General features: G+C 46.1%; 1 protein-coding gene across 1 annotated transcript; it reads left to right on the top strand.

The window, feature by feature from the left end:
• The first annotated feature begins 1,223 nt into the window (after nt 1–1,223).
• LOC119453969 (zinc finger protein 70) lies at nt 1,224–14,073 on the top strand. The gene is made up of 3 exons (XM_037715994.1): nt 1,224–1,272; nt 13,557–13,889; nt 13,988–14,073. Exons 1-3 carry the CDS (start codon nt 1,224–1,226, stop codon nt 14,071–14,073), a joined length of 468 nt encoding a protein of 155 aa, XP_037571922.1.
• The last annotated feature ends 1,176 nt before the right edge of the window (nt 14,074–15,249 follow it).

The raw sequence follows: 15,249 nt of genomic DNA, 5'->3' as shown, positions 1-15,249 counted from the left end.
CGCTACGTCTATCTCGACTCCCCGCGTTTTCCCTTTGCGAAGCCGAAGCGCTCGCAAACAGACCCGACCGACACCTGCGTCTTTTCTGCCTCCTCGGGTGGACACCAATCTGAAAGGGCCGCCGCTTGATACAAGACTCGCGCCGGTTAGTCAGGCCAGAGCCCCGAAGAAAACCACAAAAAAAATAAGGCACGGGGGGGGGGGGGGGGGGGGGGGGGGGGGGGGGGGGCGGTACCCGAGCGGTGCGCATAGCTCTTACCGGTGGTAAATGAAAGCAACTCCACGCTTACGCCATGCTCGCAGCTAACCTCCGACGCTGGAAGCCTGCGCGGGATGATTATTCGCGGTGCCCCTTTGTTCACTCGTTCTTTTTTTTTTTTTTTTATTGCGACTAGCGGTGCAATTGTCCTCTCCGTTAAGTGGTGTCCGGAGCATCTCCGCTAAAAACACTGCGAGCTTCAGTTTATAAGCGCTTTCACTCTTGAACCCAAGTACGTATTATGTCCCGCAGATGGCGTTGGCTATTTTCAAATGTTTCGACTAAGTTGCCGCACTGTTGCTACTTGTTAAATTGCGCTACATTAAAGAAAAAAAAAAAGGGGGGGGGGGGGGAGAAAGGGTCTGTTATCGCCATTAGAGCCTTCGCAGTTCTATCTGTTTTGTCGTTTTTTTCTTCTTCTTTTTTAATGACTGCCTTCAGCAACGAGTGTCACAGGTCACTGTTCTATCCAGACGGGAAATTGAATCTCAATTGAACCTCACTGAAGCCACGGTACTCGGTAGAGAGCAGTGTTGGTTTCGACAGTCCTTTTTGCTGTGCTCATTTATAGCGCATCCCACTAACGTAATGAGACAAGGGTAAAGTTATACGGTTAAATCTTGATGTCACGCCCTATGCCAGTCTTTCGCTCGCCAATAAAGTCAAATGACAGTTGCTGAAACCATGTCCAATTGTTTCAGGCAAGCCATTGATCTATTTTTGAAGTGTGGATGTCATGACGTATTGGTGATGATGATGATGATGATTTATGGATTTTATTGGTGCAAGGGCCACGTACGGCCAAAGAGCGCCAAGTATCACGTATTGAAGCCTTGCGATTGTTGCGCAGGCTAAATCTCCAAAAGAGAAACTATCACGCAATAAGAAAAAAATATATAAAAACACCGTCTTTCGGAAATGCGTGAAAAAGAAAAGCAAAAAAGCGCGATGTTTTTTCAGCATCATGGGGCAATCAGTAGAGCTGCCGCCACATAAAATCAGGAAATCTGCAGGTAAGCAGGTACCGAAAAAAAAAAACAACAACAACAACAAAACTTCCTAAAAAAAAAAAAGCAGACAGGGGCATGCGTTCAGGCCAAGCCAAGGTTAGAGCTTTAGTGTTTATTCCTAAAAATCTCACAGCTCACACTGCAATCTCATTAGAGCGACAAAGCAAGGCACTACAAGGCTTACCCATAACCTCTAACCGTAATGACCAGCTTTGCGCGTCCTAAGCCGCGGCAGGTGCATCTGCCTTCGTGCTAACAGAAGAGCGGTAGCAATGCGCCAGAACACTATATTTACTCTGCTCATATAATTTGCGTATATAATTTCGAAGTTTTATTGAGATTGTCTCAGAAACATTATAACTTACGCGTTATTACTATCGCTTAAATTACATCACTCACATGGTAATAAGTGAACGGGGCCACTTTCTTTTACACGTCTTCTTTTTATTTTCTTTCAAAATGTGATGTTTTTCAACAGATTTAGCATAGTCGCAATGCCCTTACCGCTAGCGATCCGGCTACGTCTTTCTACAGCGAGACTTCCCATCGTTTCGCTCTACTTTGTATCATTATTTCTATATTGACAGCAGTTTCACAAGTGCACTCCGCTGCCATCTACCCCACATAACATCAGACTATGCCCTTCCATATCACCCCGTCAAGCCACCGTGGGTGGTGGAGTGGAGAGACAGCGCTCTGTCTGTCCACTCCTCATTCCTCATTTTTTCGCGTACAGGCTATTCCGTTCTGTGAATGCTCACGCAAACTGAGAGCGCGCTTTTCGCAAAGCTCTGCTGCCTAAAGGCTTTCAGGGGAGGCTTTATTTTGACGCCGCGCCGGCAGCAGCAGTTTACAACTGCGTATTCGCAGACGGACGCGCGCAGCTAGCAGCACTTCGCGAGGCCAGTACAGAACCCATTGCGGTCGATTCCTGCGCTGTGGTGTGAACGCTCACTGTCGGCGGGATTCAAGGCGCGGGGAGGGACGGGGAAGGCTGAGCGTGTCGGCGCGACTTATGCTTTGTTCTTTCGGAAGCGACATCCGGCCCGGCGGCCTTCAAAGCGAATACTCACCGCTGTCGCGACCACCGATTGCCCGATAGGTTGCAATCAACAACTCGGCGCAGCCTGCGCCTACGCGCAGATAGCGGCAAGGTGCTTTACTCGGATAAATGCGAAACCGGGACGCCCAGGGATTTCGCGGCGTGGGCCGCACCCCCTACAAAAAGCCCGTTAATTTGTATCCCTAGAAGCAGCCGAGAGAAAAAGGCGGCGCGGAGCACCGAAAATACACGACTGGATCGTGGGCCGGGACTCGTGGCGTTGTCCATCGATTAAGGTGATTATGCAGCGACTACTATGTCCGTATAAGAACACGGTTGGCATTCCTTTTTCGTTAATGTCTTTGTTGGAATGGTAAAAGTTTAACGTACGACTTTTCTTTTGCAGCTGCGAATGACTTGAAGCGTCCGAGGACCGACGCATCCTGTGCTCTGAGGCTTGATTACCAACAGTGCGTTTTTGTACGACCAGGCGTTCTCAAGTGAGAATTAGATCGCCAGTATGTCATGCAGCGCACTTGGACCTCCGGAGAGTCAGTTCGGAAGAGAATCAAAATAAAAGTAATTTGATAACTGAAGCCACAGCAGTAGCATACTGAATCCTCGATAATGCACGAAAACATTTGTTGTCACCCGCTCTTCAATAGACCGTCACTACCACTGAGAAGGCGGCAGAGAGTCGGCAGAGGCCATGGCACAAAAATAGTGGAGCTGAAACCCCCGTCCAAAAGCGGCGGATGTAAATGAATGGAAGAAATTATGTGCAACAGCAAAAACACGGTATACTCGAGACAAGGTTTGTAAACAACTTGTAGACACCACTCTAGTTTAGTTTCATTATTTGCATGAATAACTTGGCGACACCTACTATAAAATTCGAGGCATTTTGATTCCATTTGCCCGATCCGTAATCACGTTGCGTAACGCGGTGACCTTTACAATCACTTCTAAGATTCTAAAATTATATGTTCTCTCGATGACGTAAGGGATGGGATACAACGCACCTCTCGCTCACGCGAAAAAGAAAGAAAGAAAGAAAGAAAGAAAGAAAGAAAGAAAAGCTTTCCTGCAGCTGGAATGGACCGCGGAACTCCATCGGCCAGCGCACAACCATCCGGCTATGTGCGGGCAGGCGTTCCTTGGCGTGAGAACGCGTATTCATATTAGATCTACACGCCCCCGACTGTAAGGCACATCCGTTTTTTCGTGGTCAGGAAAAAAAAAAACGAAAAAAAAACTTACAAAGCCCGTGATGGATGTCTACACTTTGTAAAACCACATGTTGAAGCTAACAGACAATGAAGCCATGGAAAGCATAGGAAAACGAAGTGTTCTTTTTTTAAATTGAAATGTAGAGATAATAAGGAAATGGGGAGTGAAAGGGAACAAAAAGACAACCTGCCGTAGGGAGGCCCACAAATTCCGTATTATATGCCTGATATATATGCAGCATGCATGCTTTACATTAGTATACGCTGTCACTCGGCGGCAGACCTCCCGTCCAGTCTCTTGGGTACATTTGTGCTCGTGAAGTAAATCTAACCCTGGGAGTGAGAGGCAGAGCTAGTAGCGGTCGTCGCGGCGGATGTGGAACACACAGGGTGCTTTCTTTAGCCGCACCAAATATTTAAAAATTGGCTGTGGCAGTTAGCACAATTATAACCCTTGATCTAAATTACTCGATGAGGTGGTCATTACTTCTACGAGGAATCAAAATACTTAATTGGTTAATTAACACAAATGCGCTAATCAACTTCTTAATTAATTACAGTACATATTTCAATTTACGAATGGTAGCCGGTGAGTTCGCAAGGCATATCCGCTTGGATCGAATTCTCAGAACTCCACCAGTTTCGAGATATTAATTTTCAAAGTGTCTGATGAAATACATTGGCGCTCCAGTTACTTTCGTGCTTCAATGCATAAAACAGCGTTTTCCTAAGAAAGTAAGTGCATTTTTACAATAACATTGACGGCGCATATCTAGAAACCAGTGCCATCCTCAGAATTTTTTCCAAGTCGATATGCCTTCCAAGCTTATTAGCTACAATTCGTAGGTTGAAATATGTGTCGTAAAATAATTAATTAAAATTTTAGCTGGCGTGATTGTGTTAATTACTCAATTAAGCAAACCCTCGTGCTCATGGCATCGATTATATTTTATTTCTTAAGAAAGTAAACCAGCGCTACTTTTTATGACGAGGACACAGTAAGACAAGACAGGACGTCACACAGGAAGTTCTGTGTCCTTCTCATAAAAAGTAGCGCTGGATTACTTACTTCAAGAAAAGATAATTTATCACCGACTAGCCCCGCAACGTGTTTTGTTAAGCGATCAAGGCATCGAGACTGACAAATTCCGAGGCCCTCACTGAGCCATTGAGCGCCCTTATTATTCTAAGCTAAAATAATCTACGAGGGCAGGTGCAGACGCTATACGTCGTGCGACTCATGCGCGTCGCTAAGGCAAGTTACTGATCTCAGCCAGACCACACGTGTCATCGCCGCCTTCATTTACTTGCTCCCGAGCTTCGATTGAAATGTGTTGGGTTTTTCATAGCTCTTTGAGGAATCGTATTTTATTTCTTCAATTTTTCGTATTTTTCTGAAAAAAACAACACGAACGAAAGCATTTTTTTTTTCACGGCCCTCAAAATTTCATGAAACTTTAGAATCTCTATGTAGCCCTGTCCTCCTGAGGCCCACATCTCGGGTTGGACCCCGGCCGTGGCGGCCGCGTTTTGACGGGGGCAAAAACTCTCGCGTACTTCGATTTAGGTGCGAGTTTAAAAGAACCTCAGGTGGTCAATATTAATCCGCACTCCACCGACTATACGGTGGGCCTCGTAATTAGATCGTGTATTGGCACGTAATTAAGACCACATAACTTCGTTTCTTTGTAGAATGTGCACTTTCCATAATGCTGCCATTTTTCAAACTTTGCGAACTTTATCAAAAGAGTGAGAGAGAGATATCGGCCACAAGATCATGGGCGTCATTGAGCTGTGCAAGTGTAAGAGAAGAAAGAAATCAAAATAAAATCAGCCTCAAGAAACCAGTGTTGCATCGCAATTGCAAGCTTTGCAAAAAAAAAAAAAAAAAAAAAAAAAGATCGGCAAAAGAAGCTGCGCTTCAGCCTGCTTTGCAAGCGTTCAAAACTAATAAGAAATATTTACAAAGAAACGAGACGGAGAAACAAGAAATATGGGCCACGTAAGACGTCTGGTTCATTGTTCCTTGCGTTCTTTTAAAAATATAATCGAAATGAAATAAAAGAAAAAAAGAAAGAAAAAAAATTCTACTATGGCCTCGACTTGATCATCACTGCTCTAAAGCGATAAAAGAAACGAAACAATGCCCACAATAATTTGTGCTTTATCGTGCTTTGGCAGCGCTTTCAATAATAATAATAATAATAATAATAATAATAATAATAATAATAATAATAATAATAATAATAATAATAATAATAATAATAATAATAATAATAAACGCTCGATTGGGCAAGTAAAATCCATTTCCTAGCGTTCGTCGACGGCCGTTCCAGCGCCTATTTAAAGCATCTTTGTCAGTGCTCTTTCTCTCGAAAATCCATGCGCACACGGCAGGTTCTCTCTTCTCTTTTCTTTTTTTTTTTTTTTTTTTTGAGCAGACAGAAGGAGAGGAAGATAGGAAAGAAGGGTGCACTGCATTTTCTGCGCTGCTTCGGAGACAGGTATTCCGCATTTCCTCGGGGGTGCGAAGAAATTCCACGGTTGAGGGTTGGCCGTCGGCGCCAGTCGCGCGCAGCTTTTGTCACCGCAACTTTGATTCTCCGTCGAGGTTCGCTCCCACGCTTTGGGTCAATAGGACAATTATCCACGACACTTTTAAGCCCGTCGCCAGCACAGCCGTCGAGTTGAGTTCCCACGCTTCGGACCAACGGGGTAAGTTCGTAAGCACGTGGTCACTTGAGCTCGGTCTACGCCGCCTATCCGCTGCCACGCGTGGGGTGCCCGACCTTTTCGCAATCGCGCTGGCAATTTAATCAATGAAATTACGATCTGATTATGAGGCACGCCGCAGGGACAGAGACCGCATTAATTTTGACCCGATGAGGTTCTGTAACGTGCAACCCAATGCACGGGACACGCGCGTTCTTGCATTCCGCCCCCATCGGAATGCGGCCGCCGCGGCCTCGATCAGCAGCGGGAAAAAAAAAAAAAAAAAAAAAAAAAAAAAAAAAAAAAAAAAAAAAATTAACGCATGGTTCTGAAAATTGCCACCTTCAACTTTGTTATGGTCAGAAGAAGATTGGTTGAAGGCAAACGCAAAAACCTGCTGACGATAGAGGAGGAAATAGATCAGCGAAACTGAGAATTCGTAGAAACCGTACAGTGTTACACAAGGGCTGTTCAACACCTATGAGTATATATATATATATATATATATATATATATATATATATATATATATATATATATAGCTCGAGAGTTTATTCCACGTGCGACACAATTAAAGCTTAGTAGCAGGTAAAAAAAAATCTAGTGAAGAGAGAAGCACGAGCGATACTGGCGTTAAATGAATGGCGCAAACAATGTAACTTAAGCGGACGTGCAAAAAACTATACGATTGTGAAAAGTTCGAAACCGACCTTTATACGATAATGTTAATAAGCGCTTGGGTTCTTCGATGGATTCACACAAACGCCCGTGAAACCACGAACTCTGACCGTTCGTTTTTTTCTTTTTTTCTTTCTTTTAAGTTCTTTCACAAAACATGGTCATCTTGCGGATGAAAGGACGCCGACAGACAGTCGCCAGTACTTGCAATGCCGTAGAAAGGAAAAGGGTTACTAAGTGGTTCATTTGGGAAAGGAAAGGTTGGCGCTATCTTCTGCTGCCCTTGAGGGAGCACCCCTCAGCGCCAACGGTCGACGGGATCCGGTGCTTCCCCTCGCCGGCTGACGGTGTCTCCTTGAGGTGCACTGCCTATGAGGACGCAGCGCACCGATTCAAAGAATTCCCTAGGACCTCGGACGCATCCAGTTTGCGATGGTTACGCCTCTCTTTTCCCTCCCGCGCGGTGCCGAGTTGTGCTCTCGCGTACCTAGCGCCTTTCGCTCCCCCTAGAGCCACCCCTGAAAAGGGCACTTCCTTCCTTCCTGTGAACCACTATATGCACTCGTCGCTCGGAAGTCATATGCGAGCCGGAACCGCCTCTATCTCGCCTTGACCAATGCCTCCGCGACACGCGATGATGGACCTCAGCACGCCCAAGCAACTTCCGAGGTATGCCATACGGTCATTTTTATATATTGACGCGCATATTTAGAGCATGTTGAACTTGTCGTTTTCGACCGCTCTGACAGCGCTGCGAGGACTGTGTAATTTACATGCCTGCCGTCTTTTACGATTTTATCGTAATATGCCCATTATTTGAGCGTCTTCGCAGTTGCCGTACTGACACTAAGTTTACCGATTTTTGATTTGTCTCTATATTCAGACGAAATTTATACCAAAACAATACAGGTGCAGTCGCTGACCAATTTCTCGTAGCCTGATTTGTCGGACCCGTCCGATACGGACCTAACGCGCGGCAGCGACACCAACTTATATATATATATATATATATATATATATATATATATATATATATATATATTGAGGCAGTCTTTTTATTACCTTTATATTTATTTTATTTATGTTTTATATATGACACATTTTTTATTATCTAACTTCTCTGCTGTGCTTTTTGTCTTTCCGTTGACGATATTTTTTCCGTGTATTGGTTCATGATATATGATGTCTTTCAATTCGGTCTTTTTTGTTCGCTCTTGTCATTTATGTCACATGACGCACTGCAATGATTCATGCTGCCCCCTCCCCCCACCTTCCCCCCATGTAATGCCCCGTCGATCGGCGAAGAGCAATGCTCAACAACCTATTAAAAAAAAACAAGTCCAAGTTTTGATGTGTCTGTACGTAAGGTAGACTGGGGGGGGGGGGGGGGGGGTAATAATAATAATAATATTATAGGGTTTTACGTGCCAAAACCAGTTCTGATTATCAGGCACGCCGTAGTGGGGGACTTCGGAAATTTGGACCACCTGGGGTTCTTTAACGTGCACCTAAATCTAAGTACACGGGTGTTTTCGCATTTCGCCCCCATCGAAATGCGGCCGCCGTGGCCGCGGGGGGAGGTATGCAGTGTTGTAAGCTTTCTCGTCAGTTCGTTGTGTATTACGAGTTGACTTCAAATATACGCTCTGTTAAAGAGACGTTAAAGAATTGTATAATTATAGACCCATTAGCTTGCTTTCAGTATTGTATAAAATATTCACCAAGATAATTTCGAATAGAATCAGGGCAACACTTGACTTTAGCCAACCAAGAGAACAGGCTGGCTTCAGGAAGGGATATTCTACGATGGATCATATCCATGTCATCAATCAGGTAATCGAGAAATCTGCGGAGTACAATCAACCTCTCTATATGGCTTTCATAGATTATGAGAATGCATTTGTTTCAGTAGAGATACCAGCAGCCATAGAGGCATTGCGTAATCAAGGAGTACAGGAGGCATACGTGAATATCTTAGCAAACATCTACAAGGATTCCACAGCTACCTTGGTTCTCCACAAGAAAAGTAGAAAGTTACCTATCATGAAAGGGGTCAGGCAAGGAGACACAATCTCTCCAATATTATTCACTGCATGCTTAGCAGAAGTATTCAAGCTCTTAGACTGGAGTATCAACGGCGAATGTCTCAGCAACCTTCGGTTTGCAGATGACATTGTCCTATTCAGTAACAATGGAGACGAATTGCAGCAAATGATTGAGGACCTTAATCGTGAAAGTGCAAGAATTGGGTTGAAGATGAATATGCAGAAGACAAAGATAATGTTCAATAGCCTGGCAAGGGAACAGGAATTCAGGATCGCCAGTCAGCCTCTAGAGTCTGTAAAGGAGTACGTTTGTCTAGGTCAATTACTCACAAGGGACCCAGATCACGAGAAAGAAATATACAGAAGAATAAAATTGGGTTGGAGTGCATACGGCAGGCATTGCCAAATCCTGACTGGGAGCTTACCACTGTCGTTGAAAAGAAAAGTGTACAATCATTGCATTCTACCGGTGCTAACATATGAGGCAGAAACTTGGAGGTTAACAAAGAAGCTCGAGAACAAGTTAAGGACCGCACAAAGACTGATGGAACGAATATTTCTTAGGACTAACGTTAAGAGACAGGAAGAGAGCGGTGTGGATCAGAGAACAAACGGGGATAGCCGATATTCTGGTTGACATTAAGCGGAAGAAATGGAGCTGGGCAGGCCATATGTAATGCGTGGGATGGATAACCGGTGGACCATTAGGGTTACAGAACAGGGGCGTAGCCGGGGGGGGGGGGGGGGGGGTTCAAACCCCCCCCCCCCCGACATTTTTTCGCAACCCCCCCCCCCCCCTCCCCACTTACCCACCCTTTGTTTTCGTCGCTTCGCGCTGACATAATTCATGAAACCGGTGCTACTATCACAATTTCATTCCTGGGCGCCTCCGTTTGGGTTGGTAATTTACAGCGAATCATGTCTGCATATGGAAAAAACTGTTACGGTGTTTGTCAAGGCTTTGACACTCTGTGAAGTTTTGGGCGAGAATGTGGCGGCCGCATTCTGAAGCAACAAATGCGCAACAAATGAAGTAACAAATGCGGCAACCGCATTTTAGATGATGGCGAAAACGCTCGAGGCCCGTTTACTTAGATTTAGGTGCACGTTAAAGATCCCGGGGGGTCGAAATCTCCGGTATACATTTCCGCCACTTCTCTTCAGGTGCCGGTTAGGCCGCGCTCGCGCAGGATCTTAAACGTCTCTTGTTTGCGATTGCGCCCCTATGGAAGGCTGGTAAATACTGTTGTGTTGTTAAATCCCAAGCCAGCAATTACGGAAGTCTGGTAGTTGCTGTTTTGTTGTGGAATCCGAAAACAGCAATGTACACACGAAGGGGTTGATGACAGCAGTGAAATTCCACCGACTCGCAATAGAATGCACGAAACAGACAGCCGACAAGCATGGATTACTGCTGTGCGCAGTACAGCGTAAGTAAACTCTTGTTGCAGGCGCTGACAGTTCTCGTCGGAGTTCACGCGTCCTGAGAAATTGATTATGTGCACTATGCACTGAACAAGACCGGAGTTCATTCCTGCATCACTAGTACACCAATCAGTCGAGATTCTGTGAGGTACAAGGGCGCTTCCTGTTTGCACCGGCGTAAGTGAAGCAGAAATTAGTTGCACGCATTACTTAAAATGCGTACACATGCCATATCTATGCTGTGCGGTGAAATATTCTGTACAATTCTGAATCTGTTGACGTAAAGGCAAATGACGGCTGCACGCTCGCACACAGCGGAAGACACAGCGGCCCATGCACTTGCCGCAGGAAATGCAACCCTCTCGTATGAGGAAGCAGGGCGACGAAAGCTTGGGAAAAAAAAAGCCTTACGCGTTTTTGCGCGTATTTACGTTTTCTAGCGCAAAGACGCAGCGAACAAGCTACTGCTATGGGAGTATAGGTATAGCCTGGTCACAGGTGAATTTTCACGCGTATACATAGCCGTCCTTGACTTGCGAAACGCACTTCACCCCGACGAGGACGACGCCATCTACACTTAACGGAAATTAACAATTAATGATGTCTTCTCCGATCGCACGGGTCGTCTCAATGATGCGTTTTCGAAGACTGGTCCATTCAGTGGCGCGATGAGAGACCGTTGCTCCAAACGCCCACTGTACCTGTCGTACTTACTGTATTTACTGAGCTTACTTTTTACTTAATTTCCTCACAAGCACACGCACACGCGAGGGGGGGGGTTCCCATGTCTTTGATATACATGTATAGAGTCTGCTTAAACTACCGATATTTATTATCGATCACGTGACCTAGAGGAAAGCAGAAGCTCGCCCCCCACCCCCGGTCGGGCCGGTGACTCCCCCTCCGAAAAAAATTTCTGGCTACGCCCCTGTTACAGAATGGATACCAAGAGAAGGGAAGCGCAGTCGAGGTCGGCAGAAAACCAGATGGCATGATGAAGTTAGGAAATTTGCAGGCGCAAATTGGAATACGCTAGCGCAAGACAGGGGTAATTGGAGATCGCAGGGAGATGCCTTCGTCCTGCAGTGGACATAAAATATAGGCTAATGATGATGATGATGATACGCTCTGTAGTGAAGGGAAAGGAAGGTTGGAGAGAGTATTGAGTTTCTCAATTTTCTCTTCCGCTTACATTTTTATTGCTTATGGTCTTGGTGCGAGTCTCGTGAAAGCGTTTTCTTTGGCGAGTTTGATCCTGACGAACAAGTAAACATCATAGCGCCAAATTACAAGGACCTGTTGTTTGTTATCGAAATAGTTTCTACTTGCGGAAACTTGTCCGGACTGAGACCCGCCGTGGTAGCCTAGTGGCTATTGCGTTGCGCTACTGAGCTCAGAATCGGAATAATGTTTTATTGAGTTATTTAGTGTAATGCATAAATGACGATAGAGGTCTCAGAGCAGCATTATTAGGAAGTCGCGGGTTTGCTCCTGGCCGCAGCGGCAGCATTTCGATGCGGGCGAAATGCAGAACTCTCGTGTACTTGCATTTAGGGGCATGGTAAAGAACCCCAGGTGGTCACACTTAATTCGGAGTCCCCCACTACGGCGTACTTCATAATCGTGTAGTGGTTTTGCTCGTAAGAACCCAGAATTGCTCGCACTGTTTTTTTAGTGCTGATGTGTACATCATCGCATTTCAGGCAAACCTTTGCACACCTGCCACTCCGGAAACGAATTCTGCAGCGCGTCCAACAGAGTCCAGATCTGGCGAAGGAATGCGGACTCAACGATTCCTGTACGTAAAATGCAATAATAGTGCCATTTTGGCTTTGTTCTGAAGTTGCTTTTCTCGCGTTAACTTAGTCCCGCCATTCTGCATTTACTATTGTCAGGCGCTGTCGTACTTCAGAATTGTAGCGATTTGGGCCTGTTGGTTGTACATCGGAAACAGTTTGAAGCGCAAATACACAGACACAAAAGAGCACACGAGACACAGACGAGCGCAAACTACCAACAAGGTTTATTGACCACCACACGTGTTTATACTATGTTCACCATTACCGCTGCACATGCGCACAGTGACTTCTAAGAAAGGACAGCTCTTTATCGGACAGGTGTACAGAAGGTGTGCTGATACAGGCTGAGCCTAATGAAGGTATCTTTTCAGCTTCTATTATCTCACGGATGAGCCTATGGTCACTTTTGCTGACAACAGCACACTTTTCAAAAAGAGGTCTACATTGACAGGAACTGCAGTGCGTTGCCAACCAACCATCACGTGCCGTTTTCTTTACGTTTAGCGCGTGTTCTTTCAAACGTTCATTCAAACATCTCCCCGTCTGCCCTATGTATTGCTTGCCACATGTTAGCGGGATACTGTAGACTACATTAGTAGTACAGTGAACAAAAGGGTCTTTGTGCTGCTTATTGCAGCCTCTTTGATTACGAACGTACCTCTGATTGCAGAATTTAATAAGCAGCACAAAGACCCTTTGCTCACTGTAATACTAATGTAGTCTACAGTATCCCGCTAACATGTGGGAAGCAATACATAGGGCAGACGGGGAGATGTTTGAATGAACGTTTGAAAGAACACGCGCTAAACATAAAGAAAACGGCACGTGATGGTTGGTTGGCAATGCACTGCAGTTCCTGTCAATGTAGACCTCTTTTTTAAAAGTGTGCTGTTGTCAGCAGAAGTGACCATAGGCTCACCCGTGAGATAATAGAAGCAGAAAAGATAACTTCATTAGGCTCAGCCTGTATCAGCACACCTTCTGTACACCTGTCCGATAAAGAGCTGTCCTTTCTTAGAAGGCACTGTGCGCATGTGCAACGGTAATGGTGAACATAGTATGAACACGTGTGGTGGTCAATAAACCTAGTTGGTAGTTTGCGCTCGTCTGTGTCTCATGTGCTCTTTTGTGTCTGTGTATTTGCGCTTCAATCTATTTCTGCCGTACTTTGTTTCGTGCTTTGTAAGGGACAGAAAATTGCGAGCTCTCCTGCGTATAGTCCATCTGAAAAAAAGCGTTGTTGAACCAACGAGGTCTCTCATTTATAGCGTAGACGTGGCATTTTCGCTGTACCTGGATCAATTCGGAATGACTGCATAAACATCGTGATTGATTGACTCGATTTTCTTCCCTGCAGCAGCGGCGGCGGCGGAGCCCGAGTCGACCAGTCGGCACACGTGCCTGGTGTGCCACAAGCGGTTCGCCTCCGCGCGCAAGCACCACTCGCACGAGCTGCGACACAGGAGCAAGATGCTTGGTCGGTACCGGTGCACAACGTGCTCCAAGTGCTTCGTGCAGAAATCGGCTCTGGTGACGCACGCGCGGATACACACGGGAGAGCGTCCCTACCGGTGCCTGCATTGCGATGCCTCCTTCGGGGACGTATCGTCCTACAACAAGCACAAACGTGTGCACAGCGGCGACCGGCCCTACGTCTGCATCGCCTGCAACAAGGCGTTCACCCAGTCCGGTAACCTCTACCGGCACATGCGCTGTTGCGCGCAAGTCAGAAATAAATATCCTAGTCCCTCGTAAAAAGCATGGCCTTGTGTGTCTCTTTGTGCATAGGTATGTCCGACCAGTCAAACTTGCTTCTCCGTTTGCGGAAAATGCTTGCGGCAAACGTGATTGAAAAAGCCGAATTTGTCAATTGAACGAGAAAGAGGACCAAGGGGCTCGATCTTTCTTAAGTCACAACCATTCATGTTATTAGTGGTTCGTGCAGTCAATTCGTGCGTCCTTTTACAATGTTATATTAAGCCGGTATAAAAAAAAGGCAAAAATTACGTTTTTTTTCTAACACTCTGTGAAAGTCTGGACATCGTGAAATATCACCAGCCCCGTTTTGCAACTTGTCTCAATACTTTTTCATGTCGGAACAAAGGCGTACGCTGGTCACGTCCTTTCTGCGACGACAGTGCGAGGTAAAGGAGACCAGGGAAGTTCGTTACCCTCTGTGGTGTTTCCCTTAATTGTGGCGTTCTGCTGTTTTGTACGAGGTCGCGAGTTTGAACCCCGGCAGCGGTGGCCGCATTTCTAAACAGTTCGAAGATGCATCCACGCTGACCGGCGCAGGGCGAGCAATACTCGCTATTGCTGGCGTCACCTAGCGAAATAATTAAGCTACGGTGAGCATGGCATTTTTAAAACTTCTATGGGGTGTATGCATTTAAGACTTAGAGATTGACTCCAACCAAATAAGGAAATTTGCTAGCCCGACGTTTCGGAACCAATTCGGCTCCTTCTTCAGGGGGTATTCTTCGGAGGTGGCGGTGTGCCGCTTTCGAGAAAATTCGAGAAAAGCGGCACACCGCCACCTCCGAAGAATACCCCCGGAAGAAGGAGCCGAATTGGTTCCGAAACGTCGGGCTAGCAAATTTCCTTATTTGGTTGGAGTCAATCTCTAAGTCTTAATCAATTTTCCCAACCAGACAGGTAATTCTGTCGAAATGTTTAGCTTCTAGCTTCAGGTGTATGCATGTATGTTTAGTTTGGGTGTACAGCTGCAGCGGAAAAACATTAGAGCAAGTTACCGATCACCCGATCAGATAAATTGCGGCACGCGACGCTGTTGTTCCCTAGCACGCCGAAAACGCGAGTGCCAGGCATAGAGCACTGCACGGGCCGATGTTTTCAGCCCGGGCCCAGCCCGGGCCCGTTTTTACGTTGGGCTGCCCGCCCGAGCCCGATAAAAAGTCTTATGGCGAGACCCGGGCCCGGAAATAATCTACGTTACCCGCCCGACCCGGCCGGAACCCGGACCGAGACCAAAAAAGACATGTTTTTCAGAGTCGAGACGCGCGAGGATAACAGCTTCACGTCACATGAAC

This window comes from Dermacentor silvarum, chromosome 5 (assembly GCF_013339745.2).
Source record: "Dermacentor silvarum isolate Dsil-2018 chromosome 5, BIME_Dsil_1.4, whole genome shotgun sequence".
Classification (NCBI taxonomy): domain Eukaryota; kingdom Metazoa; phylum Arthropoda; class Arachnida; order Ixodida; family Ixodidae; genus Dermacentor; species Dermacentor silvarum.
Note: the sequence above shows the minus strand (reverse complement) of the source record. Positions and strands in the feature narration are given on the sequence as shown.

Bases quoted from the DNA above. Each gene is read 5' to 3' on its own strand.
- LOC119453969 (XM_037715994.1), top strand. From the start codon at position 1,224: ATGGGGCAATCAGTAGAGCTGCCGCCACATAAAATCAGGAAATCTGCA. The intron at 1,273-13,556 runs GTAAGCAGGTAC...TCTTCCCTGCAG, and splicing joins TAAAATCAGGAAATCTGCAG to CAGCGGCGGCGGCGGAGCCC. The intron at 13,890-13,987 runs GTAACCTCTACC...CTTTGTGCATAG, and splicing joins CAAGGCGTTCACCCAGTCCG to GTATGTCCGACCAGTCAAAC.